An 18,798-nucleotide genomic window follows, 5' to 3' on the forward strand; every position below is an offset into this window, starting at 1 on the left:
ATCTCCTTTTCCTCCAGGAGATTTAGAGGTTTAGGTTTTCGGTTTCAACCAAAAGTGTCTGAAAAAGCAATATAATTATATATATATTTTTAATAACAGAGTATTTATGAAAGCAGCAAACACAGGGATTCTTTAAGAGCCTTTCAGTTTTATGTGGGACACACATAAGGATAGTAGAACCACTGGGGTAGGGAATGGTATCCCTGCTGTCTGATAATATTTTAGTTTAATAATGTTTCATTGAATTTTCATAACCATTTCTTATTTTCAAAAAATACAGTCTTAATTATTTTATCTTGTTCATTTTTACTAGTGCAACTACAGAATTATGCATTGTAGGTAACAGGGAATTTAGGAGGGTTTTTTTTATAAAATTCAGAAATGCAACAGTCTGAAGGGTAGCAGAGAAATAGGAAGACCTGAACTCCTAAATAAAGTAATATTTTGCACTTCCAGTGTGCCCGGTGTCTGCAAGGACCTTGGAACATTTGACATACGTTTAGTTCATTCCTACCTCAGTATTCACATGTCACAGGTTGGGAAATACAGAGAGAGAAGTTGATTCATAGACTAATTGATTTACCAAACGTTAGGTAGGAAGTTTCTGCCAGAGTCTTCTTTCCTAAACGCAATATTTTGTTTCAATTACAAGATCAAAGGAAAATGCAACACATGATCAACGTTCAGATTCAACCAACTCTGTTTGTAGAAGATTGTAACCACATATAGCATTAATGCAGTACAGGTTGGACTCAGAGTATTTCATGATCATACAGTGTGGCTCTTTGTCTCCTTCTAGTGGTTTACATTTGTTATAGATTTGCTACTGACTCCAAACTACTACAGATTTGTAATTTTGTTCAGTTAACTGAAGTCCCTATACTGAGTGCCATAGGTCTTGGAATTTCTTGAGGCAGTTCACTCAGCGGATTACTAGGTATATAAGCATTTGTTTTCTGCTTAAAATGGCTGTGTTGCTTGTTTGGTTTTCAAGAGCAGAGAGTGAGGAGTTAAGGGTTTACATTTATCCCAGCCAAAATCTGATTGAGATACAGCTCATATAAATTCAATTGGTTTATGCTGGTGCCACTCTGAAAATATATTATGATTTTATATATGGATATCTCTACAAAAATCTATCCAAGAAAAGCTATACTGCCATCTGGTACTTAATGGAAGCCATTTCATTTGAGAGGCCTATGAATGATTATTGATTTTTTCTCTATCGTTCCCAAAACAACAGAAAACAATCCTGAATATTTTCTCCAAAGCAGTCAAAGCGACAGACATCTTTAACATAATTACTCCTTTATTATGATGTATCTCATTCATTGTACATGCTATATATCGACTCCTGCGGAGTCAATGTTCTTTGCAGAGCAGACACAGAGGCCAAATCCTGTAGCCTTGACCTCACTGGAAACATTATGCTTACAGCCTGGGTCATGCAAAGCACCACAGCCTGACATACAGACCAGCTGTGACAACTCCAACTCTCAGAAACAATGCCACTGAAAAAGCTTTTGGAGATCCTCATGTAGAAGACAAGCTAAATAAAAAAAAAATATAACCTAGATTCTTCTGCTGTGAATCAGGTGGGAATACAAAGAAGGATGCTAGAAGCTGCTTGTAACAAAAGGGTAAATGAATCATTGGCAGAATAAAAATACAGATGCTAAAATCAGACCAAAAGCAAAAAGTGGTTGTAACATCTACAGTCATCCTAAGGGAGAAAAGGAAGCAATAGAATTGCTTTGTCTGCAAGTCCAGCTTCTTCTGACACTAAGCACTCTTTTTGACCTTTTAATGTGAGTCTTAATGACAGCTGCAGAGATACTTCATTAAATAATTCAGCCTTTCTAAGTAGATACTTTTATCAGGTGTCCACCACAAGCCCTTTCGATCAATTACTAGAAAGCTAGTACATCCAAACACAGAGAACCTTCCCTTTTATTCTGTCAGTCTCTGTTTTAAACCTCTAGAGATTCAGCAACCATGCTGAAAATGCTAAACCAATGCAGGCTTAAATGAGAATAAGTCAGTGAGAATACAGCTACGCTATGTTAAAACTAAACTGACAAATTTTGTGTTACCTCTGGTCAGTCCGTAACACGGGTTTAAAAAGTGTTGGTCTAAACTCGTGCAACATCACATTTTAAACTATTTCAAGAGTTAGTCTGCACCTGGGTAACCTGAGCTGCAGACCATTTCATGACAGTTCCTGATCTGGCATGTTTAAAGTTGAGTTATGGCCAAAGTAAGTAAAAAGCAGAGTATGAGAGGGTACCTTTTAAAATTCCAGGTCGGAGCAAGCAGACCAGTTTGGGAGATGTTAGTATCTATAGTTCACTTGTGTCTGAAGGGCCTCAGCCACATTGGGCATTTCTGGGATAGGCATTTTGTGATTATGAGGCCTGTTTCTTTGCAATGTAGTATCTAATGAATTTGCAATCTGCTGTGTGGGCAGACCAGCAAGTTACCAGAAGAGGGTGTAGCAGGAGTAAGCTGAAGCATGAACATCCATCTGCACACCAGTACCTGCCTGCCTATGTGCACTTGCCACTCAGTGGAAGAGGAGCAAATACCTGATGTTTCCTCTAGCATATCCGAAGACAAATACTTGCAAAAGGACAGTTACAGGCAGCTGCCTGGCTGAATGGCATGTTTATGGTAACTTATGTCTCTGCCTGTATTCTACAGAGACCAGATATATGCAGGGAGGCAGGGCAGGAATAGAGAGTTTACAGTGATTTATTGCAAGGCGGATGGTGAGTCCAGGAAGAGAGCCCAAGATATCTGGCTGCCACGTTTGTGCCCCAGCCACTAGATAGGGTAAGAAGGGGAATAGAGTCTTGAGGCTAACCCACAGGGATGTCTCACATCTTCAGGAACTAAAAAAACTGTAGCAGTGGCACTTAGGACAGTGGAAAAGAAGTGTAACCTCCAAAATTTTCCATGTTGTGATACAGTTTGCTGGACTTGGGGACAGCATATGTGGCAGCCTAAGCCCAGGTGAACTTAGACTCACCTTTCAATTAAAATGCTCTGGAAATGTCTTTTTTTCTATGCTCAAATTAAATTAGAATGACTTTAAACCTACTAAACACAGACTCTTTTCCTTTCTGAAAACAACATTTCTAATCAAAATACAGATGTAAAAGTACATGGAAAGAAGGAAACTGAGCTTGATGTAGCTTTGTTTTAGGGAGGAAAAATAATATAATTCAATAAGACTAGCTTAAACCCTCTGATTAAAGGTTTTTTAACATAACAGATAAGGAGGATGAGATCTACACTGAGATAAAGATAGTACAGATCAAAAGAGCTTGTGTTCATGCCAACTAGATTAAATGACAGGATGTGATGAAGTGCTGGGTACCATATCTGGTTACTTAACATCCAAAGCTTTATTCGCTGAATGTAGATATATCTATTAGGTTATATATGTTTATATATGGAAACTGTAGAAATAAATTGAAAGCAATCTACCATGTGTAGAGTATTTGTTCTGATATTGTTCTAGATTGCATTTCTTCCAATTAGTACGTAAAGCTGTAATTTTTTATAGCTGTCTCTCTCACTAAGATTGTGGAAGTAAATTGTATTAGAAATTGAGGTTTATTTCTAAATGCATTAGCATTCCACCATTCTCACTTATTCACCATTCACAGATTCTGTGCATAAATTCAATAGAACCATATATTTCATACTCCAACTTAATTTTAGCAAGAAGCCTAGGACAACTTTAGGAGTAAATTAAACTTAGGACCCAAATTGCAGTTGTCATTTAAAAGGGGTTTTTTTATAATTATTTATCTGTACATGGCCCCTGAGGAGGCAGGATACAGGACTGGAAGGCTCTTTGGTCTAACCCAGTGTGGCTGCTCTTATGTTTTTCACACACTCTGCAACAGCAGGATGTGGGAGGAAGGGAATGTGAATATCAGGAAGGAAAAACACTGCCGGATATGAAGATGCCACAGGCCTGTGCCACTGTGCACTTCTGCAAGGCAGCAGGAAGGGTCTGCTCCCCACATCTGCAGAACAGGCCACAAAGTCCTGCCCAGTTGAGCTACGCCAGAAAGAAACACGAAGGAGAGATTCTGTCATCTCTGCAGGAAGATTGATGATTCAGAAAATGAAAGGTTTAGCATGGGATGCAACTGAACTGAACAGATTTCATTAGCTGCACCTACCTTTTATTGTTATTTTTCATTGTTGCTGCAGCACTGCCTAGAAACCTAAGCCTCATGGTGCTCCAAGCTGGAAATACTCCTAAGAAGATTGTCTCCATCTCAGAAATCTTAAACAATAAGCAAAAGACAAAGAGATGAAGAGAGCAGGAGGAAAAAACCTTTAGTACACAGAGGACATCGCTAGTGTTGGATTATTTCTGGCAGACAGATGCAGGATGGGCTGGAGCAACATCCCAGCATAATCAGAGCCAGAAGCAGCTACAACTGCACTAAGAGGTGCACGGTTCCATTATGCTCTGTGACACAAGGAAGGGGGCAAGAGGATGCAGCTCCCTTAGCCCTCTCAGCAAATCCACAAATAAGAACAACTTAAGGCTTTGCACATGTAGTCATTCACATCTGTGCAAAGTCAGGATAAAGTAGCATTTCTGTGCCGATGGAAATGTTCGCACAAAAAATCAGGTCCTCAATATTTTATGAAATACAAATATTGCCAGTGGTGGGTTTTAATGTAAGCAGCCTCCGCCTGTGAGAGAAGGAACTGGAAGCAGCTGGGACTTGGAGACTTAACCAGTAATTTACTTCAAAGAAAGAGTAGTTTTAACTGCAAGACTGTAACAGTCAAACAGTGGGCAACTGATACAATGCAATCTGGTAAACAGGCTGAGCTACTACTTCTGAATCACCGCCGCACAAAAAGGTCCCATCAGGTCTCAATTGCTGTGCAGTTCTGTGGGCCTTACTGCCATTCTGCAACCCACATGTCCTCTGGCTTCAGATAATGTCTTAAATGTTTCATAACCTTAAAATCCCAAGCAACCTAGGAGAGCTTGCCTGTGCCTGTTTTATTTATGTTGCTGATGGGCTTTTTCATAGTGATGAAAAACAGCTTCACTGTGCCATGCTTAAGAAGGTCAGGGTGTAATGTTCTGATCAGGAAATACCCTGAAAGGCTGGCAACCTTGGCTGGCCTCTTGCACATTAACAAGAGAGGAAAAAGCCATCGGTCTGGGAAGGGAACCCCAGTCTGTGCATTCTGCACAGGCTGATTTTACTGCCAAGCTCAACAGAGGAGGGAACTTTTACAGGTGCCTCCACATGGTTCTGCAGCTCAGTTCTCTCTGCACATCCCCAGACATGAAGATTTACTAACATTGTGGAGGGAGGGAGTAGAGGCAGGAGGGAAGGAAATCTCTTGGAAGTAGAGAAAACTGGAGCAGACACATCTGTCCCAGAGGCTGTAGCTGTACTACTAAGCTAAACAGCAACAGGCTTGTTCTCCAGCTCAGACACCAACTGGCATAGCTTGTGACCATACTGCTAAATTGAGCTGGTCTCCAAAGCAGGGCTGCCACACACAGGCTGCCTGTTGGGAACAGCTCCTGCTCAGTCCTGAATCACACCAGCAAATTACTGAGTCAGTTGCTAGTTGGCCCAAATCAACTAGTTAAGAGTGTAACACTGAGAGTATTACAGGGAAGAGAGATTCTGCTCTGATCCCCTTTGCTACAGGGTCCTGCAAAACTTCTCTGCCTCTTCACTGGCACTTGCCTCATTGGTGGCTGAGGAAGAAGAGGAAGAAGGCCAGAGCACAGGGCAGCTACTCACTGCCCTTGAGACCCTAGATACTCTTGCAGCCGTCAAGCAACACTGACCCACTTCCAGTATCCTCTGTGGACAATGCTCTGCAACTGCAAGGGGAAGTTGTGCGGCGAGAAGCAGGTCCTCCCAGAAAGGCCAGCAAGGAATGAAAACCTTTTACGGCCAAGGCTAGAACTGGCCACATCACCAAGTCACCAAATAGCCCTGGCCCAGTTCACAAAAATCCCGTCTGGTCTTTCCTCTGGGCTGAACCTGCACTGCCACAGGCAGTCCCATAGCCATGCTTTACACAAAATGATTCAGCTCTCAGCTCCTGCCTGAGTTAACAGCTGCCATTTCCTAAAGTACTGGGAGTTGTTTGCTACTGCAAAATATCTTGCATGCACAAAGGCTTTAAATACACTCGAGACATACAGACTGTGATCTGGAGATTCTTTGAGGAGTGGGCAGTTGTTCTGTTCAGAGTGCCTACTACTGAAAATACAGCAGTAACAGCATCAGGAGCAAGAAAATGCAGGCTTAACTGAAAAAAAAAAGTAGCAAATCAACATCTTTTCTGGCAGTTTGTCGATACCAACTTTACAGTTAGACAACTTTATTACAGTGATGAATATGCAGGCCACAAAAGTAGCTTCTTACTTATAAATCAGTCAGCTTAGCCAAACAATCCCTATTTGCTGTCAAATATATTGGATGGCAATAATTTAGGGAAGACAAACTGAACTGAATTGGCAAGCTGTATCTGAAGTTATCCCTGGAGGACAGATGTCTTTTTTCCATGCAATTCCCTGTGTTCCTTCTGTGCACCAATTCCGTGATGTCCCTAACAGCATCAGCGGTTGTGAAGGGGCAAGGGTACATGCACTGCCAAATGTTAGTATATGTTGTGCACCTCACAGGTTTGCCATTTATTCCTTGCTTCAACTCTGCCCTTACAGTTGCTATCTTGGATGGCACAAGCAATACATAATTATAAACTAATACAATTCGCACATGAGCTGTTCTGACTTCATTGGGTAAATTCTCAAATGCTGGCATGCTACTTAACTTTTTCCTCAGTCCTTTCTTCTGTCATGGTTCTTTTGTTGCCGATTCTGGTTTTTAATACCTTCTATATCACGGCTGAACTTTGGAAAAATCAGAGATAATAGGTGATGTTTCACCCACCTTGACAGTGCACTGTATTGTAGCTTCCCATACAGAGTTATAACTTGTCTTACTTTGCTTAAAATTCAATCCAAGTCATGGCTAAGCTGTAAGTAACTTTTTCTATTTGTGATGAACACTATATACTGTAGGCCAAATATGGACTACCTGCACAGAAGCCTTGGAGGGCTGTAATGTCCAAGGACCTGTACAAATTGTGAAAGTCAAGTAACTATCCTGATGTGAAAGAAAAAGCCCTGATTTGTAGTAGCTGGGGATTTGGGCAACAACTTGTAAAAAAACCCCAAACAACTGTGTAACACATACCTATATTCTGGCTGCAGTCATGCCCATAAACAGATTTTTCTCTTCCATGAGTGTGCAGGGATGGTTTGCACAGGAAACAAGCGATAGCTGCCAAGCAGATATTCTTGTTAAATGTGGTCACTTGCGGTAGAGGCATCAAACTCGGTAGCACATACCATTCCCTGGCCCTGGGCAACGCAGGGGTTTTCCAGAGTGCTCCTTGGTGCTGTGTCAGAGAGGATTTGGCCCTGTGCATTTCACCTCTGATGCATTATGATTTTATTTAGAACACACTTCAGTTCTTCAGCCTCCAGGCTGCAGAGGCAAGGTGCCAGTCTTCAGCAAGAGGAGGAAGGACTATAAATAGAGCAGGCTAGGCTGCCACAGGCAGCTTTTGGTCGGCTGAAGTTTCTTGTTCAGCCTGGGAGAAGCAGAAATCCAATCTGCTGGGGAGATACAGCATAGTACAGGTACTAGCAACAGCTCTTCTCTCCAGCCAGTAACTATCCTTCATTTTTTAGCTACACAGATACAGCCACTTACCTTTCCTGAACAAGGACAGCACTACCATTCATCTACGCTTCCCTCCAGCTCTCTTAGCTTTTTGCCAACTCTTGCTATGCAAACCGTCACGTATTTTCATTAAACCGGCTGCTCATGAGGGAAATACATTCCTTCATTTTCAAAACAACAAATAAAATGAATCCCAAAATTAAGTACCCAGAGGTAACACATTACATCTTTTGGAGGCCCCTGAAACTTTAAGAAGTGTTGTTTATTAGTTCTTGCTCTAACTTATATCATCACCATGTAGGCTCACTAGGAGCTCTCCCTGGCGTTGTTTGTATAAGGAAGGGACATTTTTGCTGCAGGCCAAGTACGTAATAAAAATACCACCAAGAGCCCAGTCCTGCACTCAGAGTTCTTTGTTTTCCCTCACAGGTACCTATACTGAGAGCTTTTTCTTCCCTTACTCTGTGCTTGACTCAGAATTACTATTAGAGAGAGAAACCATATTTCCACAAACTTCCGCTGCCTAGCATACCTTTCAGTGAGTATATTTTATTTACATCCCAAAGCTAACGGAGGCCATCTCTGAACAGTGCATTTTAGACTCAAAGCACTTAAATTGATTCTCTGAACTCCACACTCCCAGCTTTTCAAAGCAAGCTGTAGTCAAGATTGCAGAGCAGTAGTTCCCCCTATTCCCTCCTGCTGGGATGCACCCTAAGAAGGGCAACATTTAAAATAATTTCAGAATATGCTCTCAGCATTACGCTATACTCACAAGCAGATGGTATTACTTGTGTAAAAAAAAAATTATATACTAAATATTACACTTGAAAGCAAACCATCAAGTCTTAGGGAAGACAGCTGGATCTCATAAATCTTTGCCTTCCACCAAATATTTAGCCTACATTCCTTGAAAGAGCACTTGCAGACCTATGTACATCCAATATTCTACACAACCTGCCATTTGCTTGCCAAGCCAGAGTGCAACCTGCATGTACACCTGCACCAGAGGTTAGCACGGCACATCTTTGACAGATGGACAGATGTCATTAGCCCTTGCTCAGGGATCTTGAGCTTCTGGGCTCAGCCTTTGCAGCTCTGGTGCCAGCCCACAGCACTGGGAACCTTCCTCGCCAGGGCATCCCCGTGGCTCTGGCCATGCTGGGGCACCTTCCCTGTCCCAAGCCACTGAGCAAGATGCCTCCTTCACAGGGGGACAGATTCCCACTGATCAAACCTAAGGGCTGCTTTACTGGAAATGAACTTTTGTTACAGTTTCAGATACCTGTCAGTTACTGTGCTTTCATCCCTGCTAGCCCTTGCTGAACCCAAGATACAAGAGACTGAATTTGAAGGCAGGCTAGAGCCAAGGATCACTGACCTACTAAAACCACAGACTTCCACAGACACATTGGGTTTATAGTCCATTGCAATTTTCCTGTTGCCCCCTCTCTGCTACAAAAGCATTAATGATTTCTCCGTTTCACAAGGTTTAAGGTTTAACAGCCTGTGAGCTTCATCTACCCACAGGTGCCTGCTCTCTTTTTCCTCAGCTGGTTTGATCAATTAACATACCCAGGAGTTAGTAAGGACAATTCTGTCTCACTTGTATTTAGCTGGAATCTTAGAGAAAAAGTCTGAGCCTGAGGACACCACATAGTGCCAGGTTTGCAGCCTTAGTGTTGCCCTTCCGCCACAGCTACTCACCTCTGCTTTCAACCCAGTTTGCTGTTCTACTTTCAGTAGTCTCTGGCTTCCACACTGCTTCGCCCATTTGCCACTTTCTCTACCTTAACCGTCAGTATTTGGCTGTTTCCTCTTCCTCCTGCATCTTGCTTGGGCACCAGTTGGTGGCAGGACCAGTACAGACATAAGGCCCTGGGACCTCCCTGCAGAGCAGCCTCTAGTTTTCAGGAGCAGCCCCTGGAAGGTCAGGCTTGATGCGGTGCAGGTGACTCACCTGAATTTGTCGGATACCAATTCCTCATTCCAAAGCCTAAGAAAACAGAGGTTCTCTGCAAATGGCCACACAGGGGCTTTTTGGTTGTTAATCTGGACATTTTCCCATCACAATCTGGTTTCAGAAATAGTTCAATACTTTTACCTGAAACTTGCATATGCACATATAAGTCAGCTGAAAGCTAATACCAGACAAAGACGTGACAAATGAAATCATTAGAGCTTACTGAAATTAAGAAAGCCCCAACCATACATCCACAAATAGAGGACAGTAACTGGATGTGCCTGCTAAAAAGAATGGGCAGCAGCACGCACTGGTAAAATCAGGAAAGAAACACAATGGAGATAAGGGGAATTACAAAGAGACATTCAGGTGAAACTACAATAACAAAGCTACTCTGTCACATCAGGTCTTGCAGAAATACTCAATCCGTTTAAAAAAAAAAAAAAGACAGTACTTGGGCTACCTTATAAAGTTTTTCACGACGGAGGTAAGTTCTAATGACTTTTGCTGCAAAATGAGTTAAGTTTTATCTAAGTACTGCACGCTGTTCTTGTAAACCTATACAAGTACATTCCTCCTCTAAATCTCTGGAGGTTTGAAGAATATACTTTGTTCATATTAAGACAACACTCCGTATAATTTTATTTGTAGAGTACCAAGTTACAAACAGATATAAAAACAACAGAACATAAAAACTTGTTACGAAACCAAACTAAAATAATAAAACAGTGCGTTTTGCTCAATAGTTTAATTTCAATACGGTCTTCAATAAAAAGCTTACTCTGTTAAACCTGAATATATTTCAGCATTCATTATAGCTTCTATAGTGTATTAAAGAATCCTAAGTCACTTTAACAAACGTTCTAATTAATATATCCAATAACCCATAAGTTTCTGTGAGGGAGTAGATGATAGTTTCCACTGCATGAGTGCATACGCACAATACTATATATAAAAAAGCCAAACCATTTAACAAGTGTGAACAGATTTGCACTGTGATTCAACTGAACACAAACAATTTAAAGTGATTTCTGAAATTACAGGTTGCATTAACACAAAGGCACATTTTACTATAAATGTAAATTCACATTTCTAGAAGGTAGAAGTTTTGTGCCCGGGCAACTTCAAGTCATTGCGGCACAATCAGTCAAACAACTCTAACTGCATGTATCTGAACTTTCAATAGAAAGATTGGGTTTCTATTTCTTTAATCCAGTTCTAATAAGGGAGAAATTAAATTAGAAACAGGAGGGCTCTCCCTCCCATATTTACAGCCTGCAAACTACATTGCTTTCTAATCAGAATTTCTAGTTTTCTTGTCAAACTTTGTTAAGCTTTGTAACTATCAGCACTCTCACAGTTTGGTCAAAGGCACCACAAACACACAGTCCCTTTTTGTCAGGACTCCAGTCTAGGCTAGAAATAGGCTGTGTTGACAGAGTCACATTCTGCAAGAGGCTGACTGAACCTGCCACCCCCATCTCAGCTCCTTCAGAATCCTTCTTCGAGCGCTGAGCTGGGTACTCGCTGGCAAGAAGTAAAGAAAAGTAAAACATACACTTAGAATTTACTGATAAAAACACATTATCCTTTTTATTTTAAGAACAGCACAGAGAAGGGTTTCCTCTGTTCTCAAGATAAGGCAAATAAATGTCTTAAAAATAATGAATAATCATACCCAGCTATATCCACACTGCATACTTAGTAAATATTTCATGAAAGAAAAAATGAGGCAGGAAGTTTTGAATCCTGACACCTCTCTCCTACAGCCCTTCATTTTTTAATTGTTTGGCTTTTGCCACAGGCAAGAAAATTTCATTTCAGCTATCTTTCTGAAACTTAATGCACCTACTTCACTGCATTGAGGATGATTAAATTATTTTGCCATGTGATGTAAGACAGTGTAAATTTAAGAATCATTAAAAGTCCAGGCTTTCAATATTCTTCTCAGACATAACTGCTACTATATGAGAATTTTAAGAAATAATTTTCTTCCATTTATCTCCTTGTTAACTGAGGATATAAATTAGATCTTGATTATGTTAAGAAAAGTGACAAGGGCAAAATTCACCTGTGCTGCTGTCACATTCTTTTAGGGATTAATTCAGGATTCCAGATCAAGTACTGGCACTGAAATCACCCTTTCTACTGCATTTGTAAGCAGGAATTTTAACTAGATATTCTAAGGTTGGAAGCAGGACCCCACTCATTGTTTTCAGGAAGATTCTTTCCTAAAACAATAAATGGTTGGTTTCTTATTCCCCCTGTTGCAGGCTGGAGAGTGATCACTTACTATTTCCAGAGATGAAGGCTGCCAGCTCCTCCACTCGTCATAAATATATCTCTGTTCTGTGGTAGGTGCCGAACCTGCCATATGGTAGATTTTTGTGCCTAATAAAAAAAAAATAAATCAGCATTGGATAGAAGTCAGTTACGGATGAGCTTCACAAGAAAGGACGCAGAATCTTAAACAGCAATCACTTGTATGAAGAGAACCCGGCCCTTCTCATGGTGGATATTGAAACGTCCGTTCTGAGGACATTTCAACCTTCCCTTCCTCCAGCCTTGCGACCTGCTGCCACAGGAGCAGCCAGTTCCCACAGAGGAGGGGCCAAGCCAGGCCTCCAACACACCCCGTTCTTCTGCAGGGATAAGGCAGCAGCCCTACCAAGGCTACCACTCACTAGCACTTCAGCTTGTTCGGGACTGGCCATGTGAGCAAGGTTAAAGAGAGGTAAAGTGGCTGCATAAGCATGTCTTTAGGAACTGCTCTAGAACTACAGGATTCTCAGGCTCTTAGGTGACACAGTCACCACAAGGTTAATTTCAATGTCTGACATCTCAAAATCATTATTGGAAGGGAATATACTACAAACACTGTGCAAACACAACAAAAAATCTACAATTCAAATTTAAATCTCAGCCAGGGAACAGCAACATCACATAGCAAAAGAAATCACCTGGGGAAAACCCCCAACACACATACTCTGACTTAATGCCTGTCTGTCTGAAAATGTCCAAAAGGAAGAGCTTTAATGCAGTCAATGAAAGATAAGAAATTCCATTTTCACATTTTGATTATTACAAACACAAATTCAGTAAATACTTTTGTGTTATCTAATCAAAGTACTTCCAACATCTTATCTGCTTTGAATGGTGGTATGGAAAATAGTAATTTAAAGATATTAAGTTGAAACTCAGCTTCTTCTAACTTAGGCAGTCCTGGAGAACTTAATCACAAAAGTTTCTTTTCTCTAATTATCATCAGATTTTGTTGAGTTAAAAAAAAAAAACCAAAACTGTTTTATAAAGAACAAACTAATCAACGCAGTGGTCACAGGTAGAAGAAGAAAGATTATAAGAGTTCTCCATATTTAACAGCCTCCAGGCCACTAAGTCTTTCTTATATATCCTTTCACTCATTCTCAATATCCCAATCCAAAAAATGTTTGGTTCTGATGAAAAGTAATGATTTCTATGTCTCATATGAGGTCTGGTGACTGCAGGATGAAAAGTGTTTGCAGAAGGCTCACTTTGTTTTGGGATATATTTAAGATTTGAATCTGCATGCTCATGACAATTTAATATGGCCTCCAATAAACATGACTCCCAGACTACAGGCACAGCTGAGTACACAGAGGTGCAACTGCAACAGGACCCAAAGAGCAGAGAAGCCCATATATCAGGTTATAAAAGGGAGGAAACCTGGGTGAGTGCTGGCAGCTGGATGCACAAAGGCCCTTTCGCTGCTTGCACCTGGGGCCACACCAGCCATGCTACCGCACAGCTTGTGCCCCAGTAACCTCGGCATCAACCTATCAAAGACAATAGTTTTAGACCTGTAGTACTTTGGCAGGATATATTCAAAAAGTTTGTCTCTTATTAAGAAATTCTCTACCTCCCCGTACCTTCTCTGAAACGGAAGCAAAACCTTTGGTTGGATGCTGAGTTCTCATATCAAAAACATGAAATTTTCCCTCAAGCGATGTGGCCACTAGCTTGTTCATATTGACATCTTTTCTGTCAAACTCCACACTGCAAACCTGGAAATTAAAAAAAAAAAAAAATACATTCAGCCTTGAAATTTAGCCACTGCTAAAAAAAAAAAAGGGGGCTTTGTGATTTGTAAATGTATACTAATCACTGGTTATTTTTACAATACCAACATCACAAATTTGGAAATAACAAAATCATCTGAAAACATGAATCCACTGAAAAATAGCCCACGCTATCCAGATCACGAACTTGAGGGGTACAACTTGGTGAACTTAAAGAAAACAATTCCTTGGTACAATCTCAGCGGAAATGTCTTCTGGGTAAATTTCAGGTTCAGAGTCCTTTTTATTTTTCCATCCTGCATAGGAGCTGGAATGAAAAATACTTTTATGGTTTCCTTACCCCATTCTTAATGTTGGTCTCCCATCGTAGTGACATGGTTTTTAAGTCAAACAATTTAATGTCCCCATTGTCGTATCCAGCACATACAACACGTTCCTCTTGATTGTAAGCATTGCCTGGACACAGAGAAAGAATTGATCAGAATACAGAAACCCTCTTTACTCTGTAAATTTCAGACCTCCTAAGCCTGCAATTTCAACTTACATTTATGCCAGAAAAATATTACTGTTGGGATATTAAGTTTTAATGAACAGTCTGGTTTTCAAACCTGAAAGGTATAGAAAATATAGCTTCAAAACCAGCAGCCTGTTTCTTTTAAAAATATGAACAAAATTCTTATTCCCCCTGCCAAGTACTACCTAAACCGCACAGACTAAGTACTGCATGCTGGTCTTGTAAACCTATACAAATACATTCCTTCCCTAAATCTTCATCTGCTATAAACCGTGCTCCCCAGACGGCACCAGGGCAGAAAGCAGTTCCTTAACCAGCCTCTCAAGCATGAAATGTTAGTGGGACAAGAAGACTTTTCTGCAGACAGAGACCCGTAGGGAGGCCCAGCGTGTTACCATGGCCATCACTAGAGAGATGCGGAAGCTTGCCTCCAAAAACTCTCGGCTGACAGGATCAAGGAAGCACATCAGTGTCTGAAAGAAGTTGGCCCAGAGCTCGTAGTTCAAGATGAACCTGGCCTTGGATCAAGCTTCAGTAATTCAAAAGAAAATTGAAGAAAATACGAGGCCACTTTTTTCTCCGTTCGTCAAAGCAGAAGACAAAGATATCAATAGCAGTGAGCATTATAGTTGTACCTACTTGCCCGGAAATGTCAATTACTATGAATTACTATCAATTACTGTCAAATGTCCTTACTATCAATTTTGTTATTATAATCCATGCACTTATTAGCAGTTTGTAAAACTCACTCCCTGACTCTGGATGCAAAAATGGAGCTAATCCAGAAATACCAGCTTGTGTAGAACACAAGCAGCTTGTTCTCTCCAAAAGAAAAATGCAGAGCACACATCAAGCATCTCTGTTGTCTTTAATTAGCTCTTAGCTTCATGGATCTTCTCTTAAATGAATGCCTTAATGCTTGCTAGTTGGAACTACGCTACAACAGCAATTGGTTCCTTGTGCACTGCAACATTTGTCCTTCAGGACAACACAGCTGGATATACTGTTTTTACATTCCTAGACATAGAGATAAAGCTCGCACAGCTTATCTCTGAAATGACTGACCAAAGGTGATAAGAGAATGAGTCCAAAACCCAGCCATCACAAAATTGGCTTCTTTTGAAAAACATACATCTGACAATGTTGAAAAGCAAAACCTGCTACTGACTGGTCCCTACAAAATAAACTATTCTGTAACATCCTGAAATACTTTGATAATTGTCAAAGCACCGTCATATTAAAGGGAGGAACGGTTATAATCTGATATATTACCAAATGCTACTGTCCAACAGTCTCTTTTGCTCTCCCCCTGTACAGGTTCCATATTAGCGACAGGAGTATCCTTCTGTCTCGGGTCCCATACCTTCACAGTTCCTGTGAAAGAAGGACAATGGATTTTGTATTATGGATACACTGTCACGTTGTGTTCATCCTCCCAGGGAAAGCCTTTGTTTTTCAGCCTGATCATTCAAAACACAGGAGCACCTCTTTCAATTCCAGAAAGCCAGACTGCATTTAGTGGACAGAAGAAAATAAACCAGAAATAAAGTGAAAGTATTTGTTAAGGATGTATTTTCTCTGGCTGATACTTTGCATTTATTCTCCTTTGTATTCCTTCTGTCCCATGCTCAGGGACAACAGTATCTTTTGCTTATCTACAGCGTTTAAAAGAATTAGAGAAAATTTATCCCAAGCAAGATTCAAAAGACAGCGTATGAAGAACTAGTTGCAGCAGATTTGTAACTAGTTCAGATGGCAGACTGCACCCTGCCGTCAAAGCTTGCAGACTACTTTCTCAGAGTTACTGAAAAGACTTTCAGAGTTCACTGACTCACCATCTCGACTGCCAGTCACAATTTCTGGTGCACCTTCCCCAATTCCTAAGCCACCTACACCATCTATACTGTTTATGATTTCCTTATGACCTTTCACAGAATACACTGGTATTTCGGGAGCTTCTAAATTCCTAGGCAAGAAAGAAAAGAACAGATAATACAGCATTTTCCTTGATGCTCAGGATTCATATAAAAATGAGAGGAAGCTTGAGCACAAATTATATAAGCTCAGATTAACAGTGGGAACAAAGTATGGATATCACCATCAAGAACCACGAGTCTTTGTTTGATTCCTTCTTTGGCCACTGCTTTAGACTGATCTGAAAGGTTTTTCTCAGTTCTGGACTTCCCTGTTTGTAAAGGCAGTTGTGGGATTCACCACAGCAACCCTCGAGAACCAGTTTTAATGGTGGGCTCAAAATGGATCATGCTACAGATCAAAATACTCTATAGTAGTATGAGCTTTACTTTCAGGAAGTTTATAAAATTACCTTATTCACTGATCCCCACCTAGCTCTGACTACTGCTCTTCAAATTCAAATGAAAGCTGCATCCAACTGTGGGTTTCATGGTTCTTTCCCACTGATTCTCATGCTTCAAGAAATCCTTCAGAATTTTATTTCAGACTTCAACTAGTGACTAATCCATGTCATTCTCGCTATTCCAACAAAATAGAACCAATAGTTCCTTCGCAAGGGAAATATAATAACAACAACAAACAACCCCTTTTTTACCCTATAACTTTTATTTGATAATCAATTTACCTACGCAAATTAATTACACAAATCATTCAGGGACCTGAAAAAGCATTTGAAACGTCAAGATTAAAAATACTGTATTTGATCTAGACAAATTTAGGTTGAACACAACCTCTTATTTGTACTCAGGCATCCATTCAAAAGCCTCTTTTCAGAAGAGGACCTAGCAGAACTTTAACAGGTTTTTGCAGCTGCACACAGAAGAGGCAAGTGAAACAGCACCAAATTAAACTGTTTTGCAGAATTCATGTTGCTTTTACAAAACAGGCATGTTCCAATACAGTAGGAGTGGGTCCCAACCACATGCAGCACAGAGAGCATTTTATACCAAAGCCAGCCACATACAGAAACATCAGTTCCAACAGACACAACATCACACGAAAAAGATTCGAACAAATAGCCGTGCTTACCATATGTTAAGGTTTCCACCAAAATCTCCTGTAGCCAAGTATCTTTGCTGCAGAGATGTAGCACCAAAAGTTCCACATTTTATAGGTTTAGCCTTTTCAATCTTTTAAAAAAAGGATACATTCTGTGTCAGCACATGGGAAAAAGGCAACACAACTGCAGACTGCGGCAGCAGTTTCTTGAGAGTCCACGGGTGGCAGATTTCAGCGAAATACACATAGGAGATTTGGCATAAAATACAATCAAAATGCTATCAAAGGCAAATTATACTTTGTGTTTATTTCTTTGTGCACAGAAAAGCAGAGACTTCGGTTTAATGGTCTTAAAAAACCCTCTCGCCTCAGCTTGCTAATAACACTCAAGAGGCTGCTGTCTCCACCGATTTGCAAACACAAGGCAGAGGGAGCCCCAGCTCTTCCCAAAGCCCTGCTGCTACGTGGGAAAGGGAGAATGACGCCATTCTTTCAGTTCACCTGTAGCAGTACCGTGTATACTGTGTATGCACCCCCAGTGCCTCGTCCCTACAGAACTACATTAACTGACAAAATTTACTCGCTTGTGGCCTTAGGGGGCTTCAGGCACCGGAGGTGCTGTTACCCCTGAAAATTAGCAAATCCTCAAAGGTCAGTTTGAGTTAAAAAAAAAATAACCCCCTTAAACAAGCGGAGCTCAGAGCCTCCGGCTTTCCCTGTAACGCAAACCATGACAACGACCCAACGAACGCGCGCCAGACTAGCGCCAGTAAACGGAGCGACAGAAGTTACGGGCTTAGCAAACTTCACAGGCAAACCAGCCCCAACACCATGCTTTTCTTCTCATTTTTTCCCGCTAGCGAGTCCCGCTGCCCCTGGACGCAGGCCTGGATCTCCCCTCCCGACCGGGATCAGGGCCGGCGCTCCCCCGGGCTGCGGGCCCATATTGCCAGGGCAGGGCCTAGCGGCCCTCGTCCCCGCGGAGGAGATGGGTGACCTCGGGCCGAGGCACCCCCGCCGCCCCGGGGCTGCCCGCCTCGCCACAGCCGCCCCCGTCCCGGGGCTGCCCACCCTGCCACAGTCGTCGTCGTCCCCCCGCCGTCTCGGGGCTGCCCGCCTCGCCACAGCCGTCCCGCCCCCGCCGCCGTCCCGGGGCTGCCCGCCTCGCCACAGCCGCCCCCGCCCCCGCCCCCGCCCCCGTCCCGGGGCTGCCCACCCCGCCACAGTCGTCGTCCCCCCCCCCCCCCCCGGGGCTGCCCGCCTCGCCACAGCCGCCGCCGCCCCGGCGCTCACCTCCCGCAGCAGCGCCAGGCGGCCGCCCTGCAGCTCGTAGAGCTGGAGGAGGCCGGTGCCGCGCGCGGCGCTGCCCAGGCAGAGGAGGCGCGCGCTGCGGGGCACCCACTTGCAGTCGAAGAGGGTGTAGCTCAGCGCCTGCTGCACGTGCGCCACCAGCTGCGGCCGCTCCGGCCCCCCCGACGACATCGCGCCGCCCCCCCCGCCCCGCCGCCCCGCGCTCCGGCACCGCCG

At 42.3% G+C, this 18,798-nt stretch overlaps 1 protein-coding gene across 1 annotated transcript; it reads right to left on the reverse strand.

Annotated features, from left to right (window-relative positions):
* Positions 1-10,339: 10,339 nt before the first annotated feature.
* Positions 10,340-18,753, reverse strand: DNAAF10 (dynein axonemal assembly factor 10). The gene is made up of 8 exons (XM_075496865.1): positions 18,565-18,753; positions 17,302-17,402; positions 16,134-16,264; positions 15,571-15,672; positions 14,125-14,240; positions 13,635-13,769; positions 12,020-12,117; positions 10,340-11,253 (listed from the first exon to the last, which is right to left on the reverse strand). The coding sequence occupies exons 1-8, from the start codon at positions 18,751-18,753 to the stop codon at positions 11,046-11,048; spliced, it is 1,080 nt and encodes a 359-aa protein (XP_075352980.1). The 3' UTR covers positions 10,340-11,045.
* Positions 18,754-18,798: the final 45 nt, after the last annotated feature.

Source organism: Mycteria americana, chromosome 3 (genome assembly GCF_035582795.1).
Source record: "Mycteria americana isolate JAX WOST 10 ecotype Jacksonville Zoo and Gardens chromosome 3, USCA_MyAme_1.0, whole genome shotgun sequence".
Lineage (NCBI taxonomy): Eukaryota > Metazoa > Chordata > Aves > Ciconiiformes > Ciconiidae > Mycteria > Mycteria americana.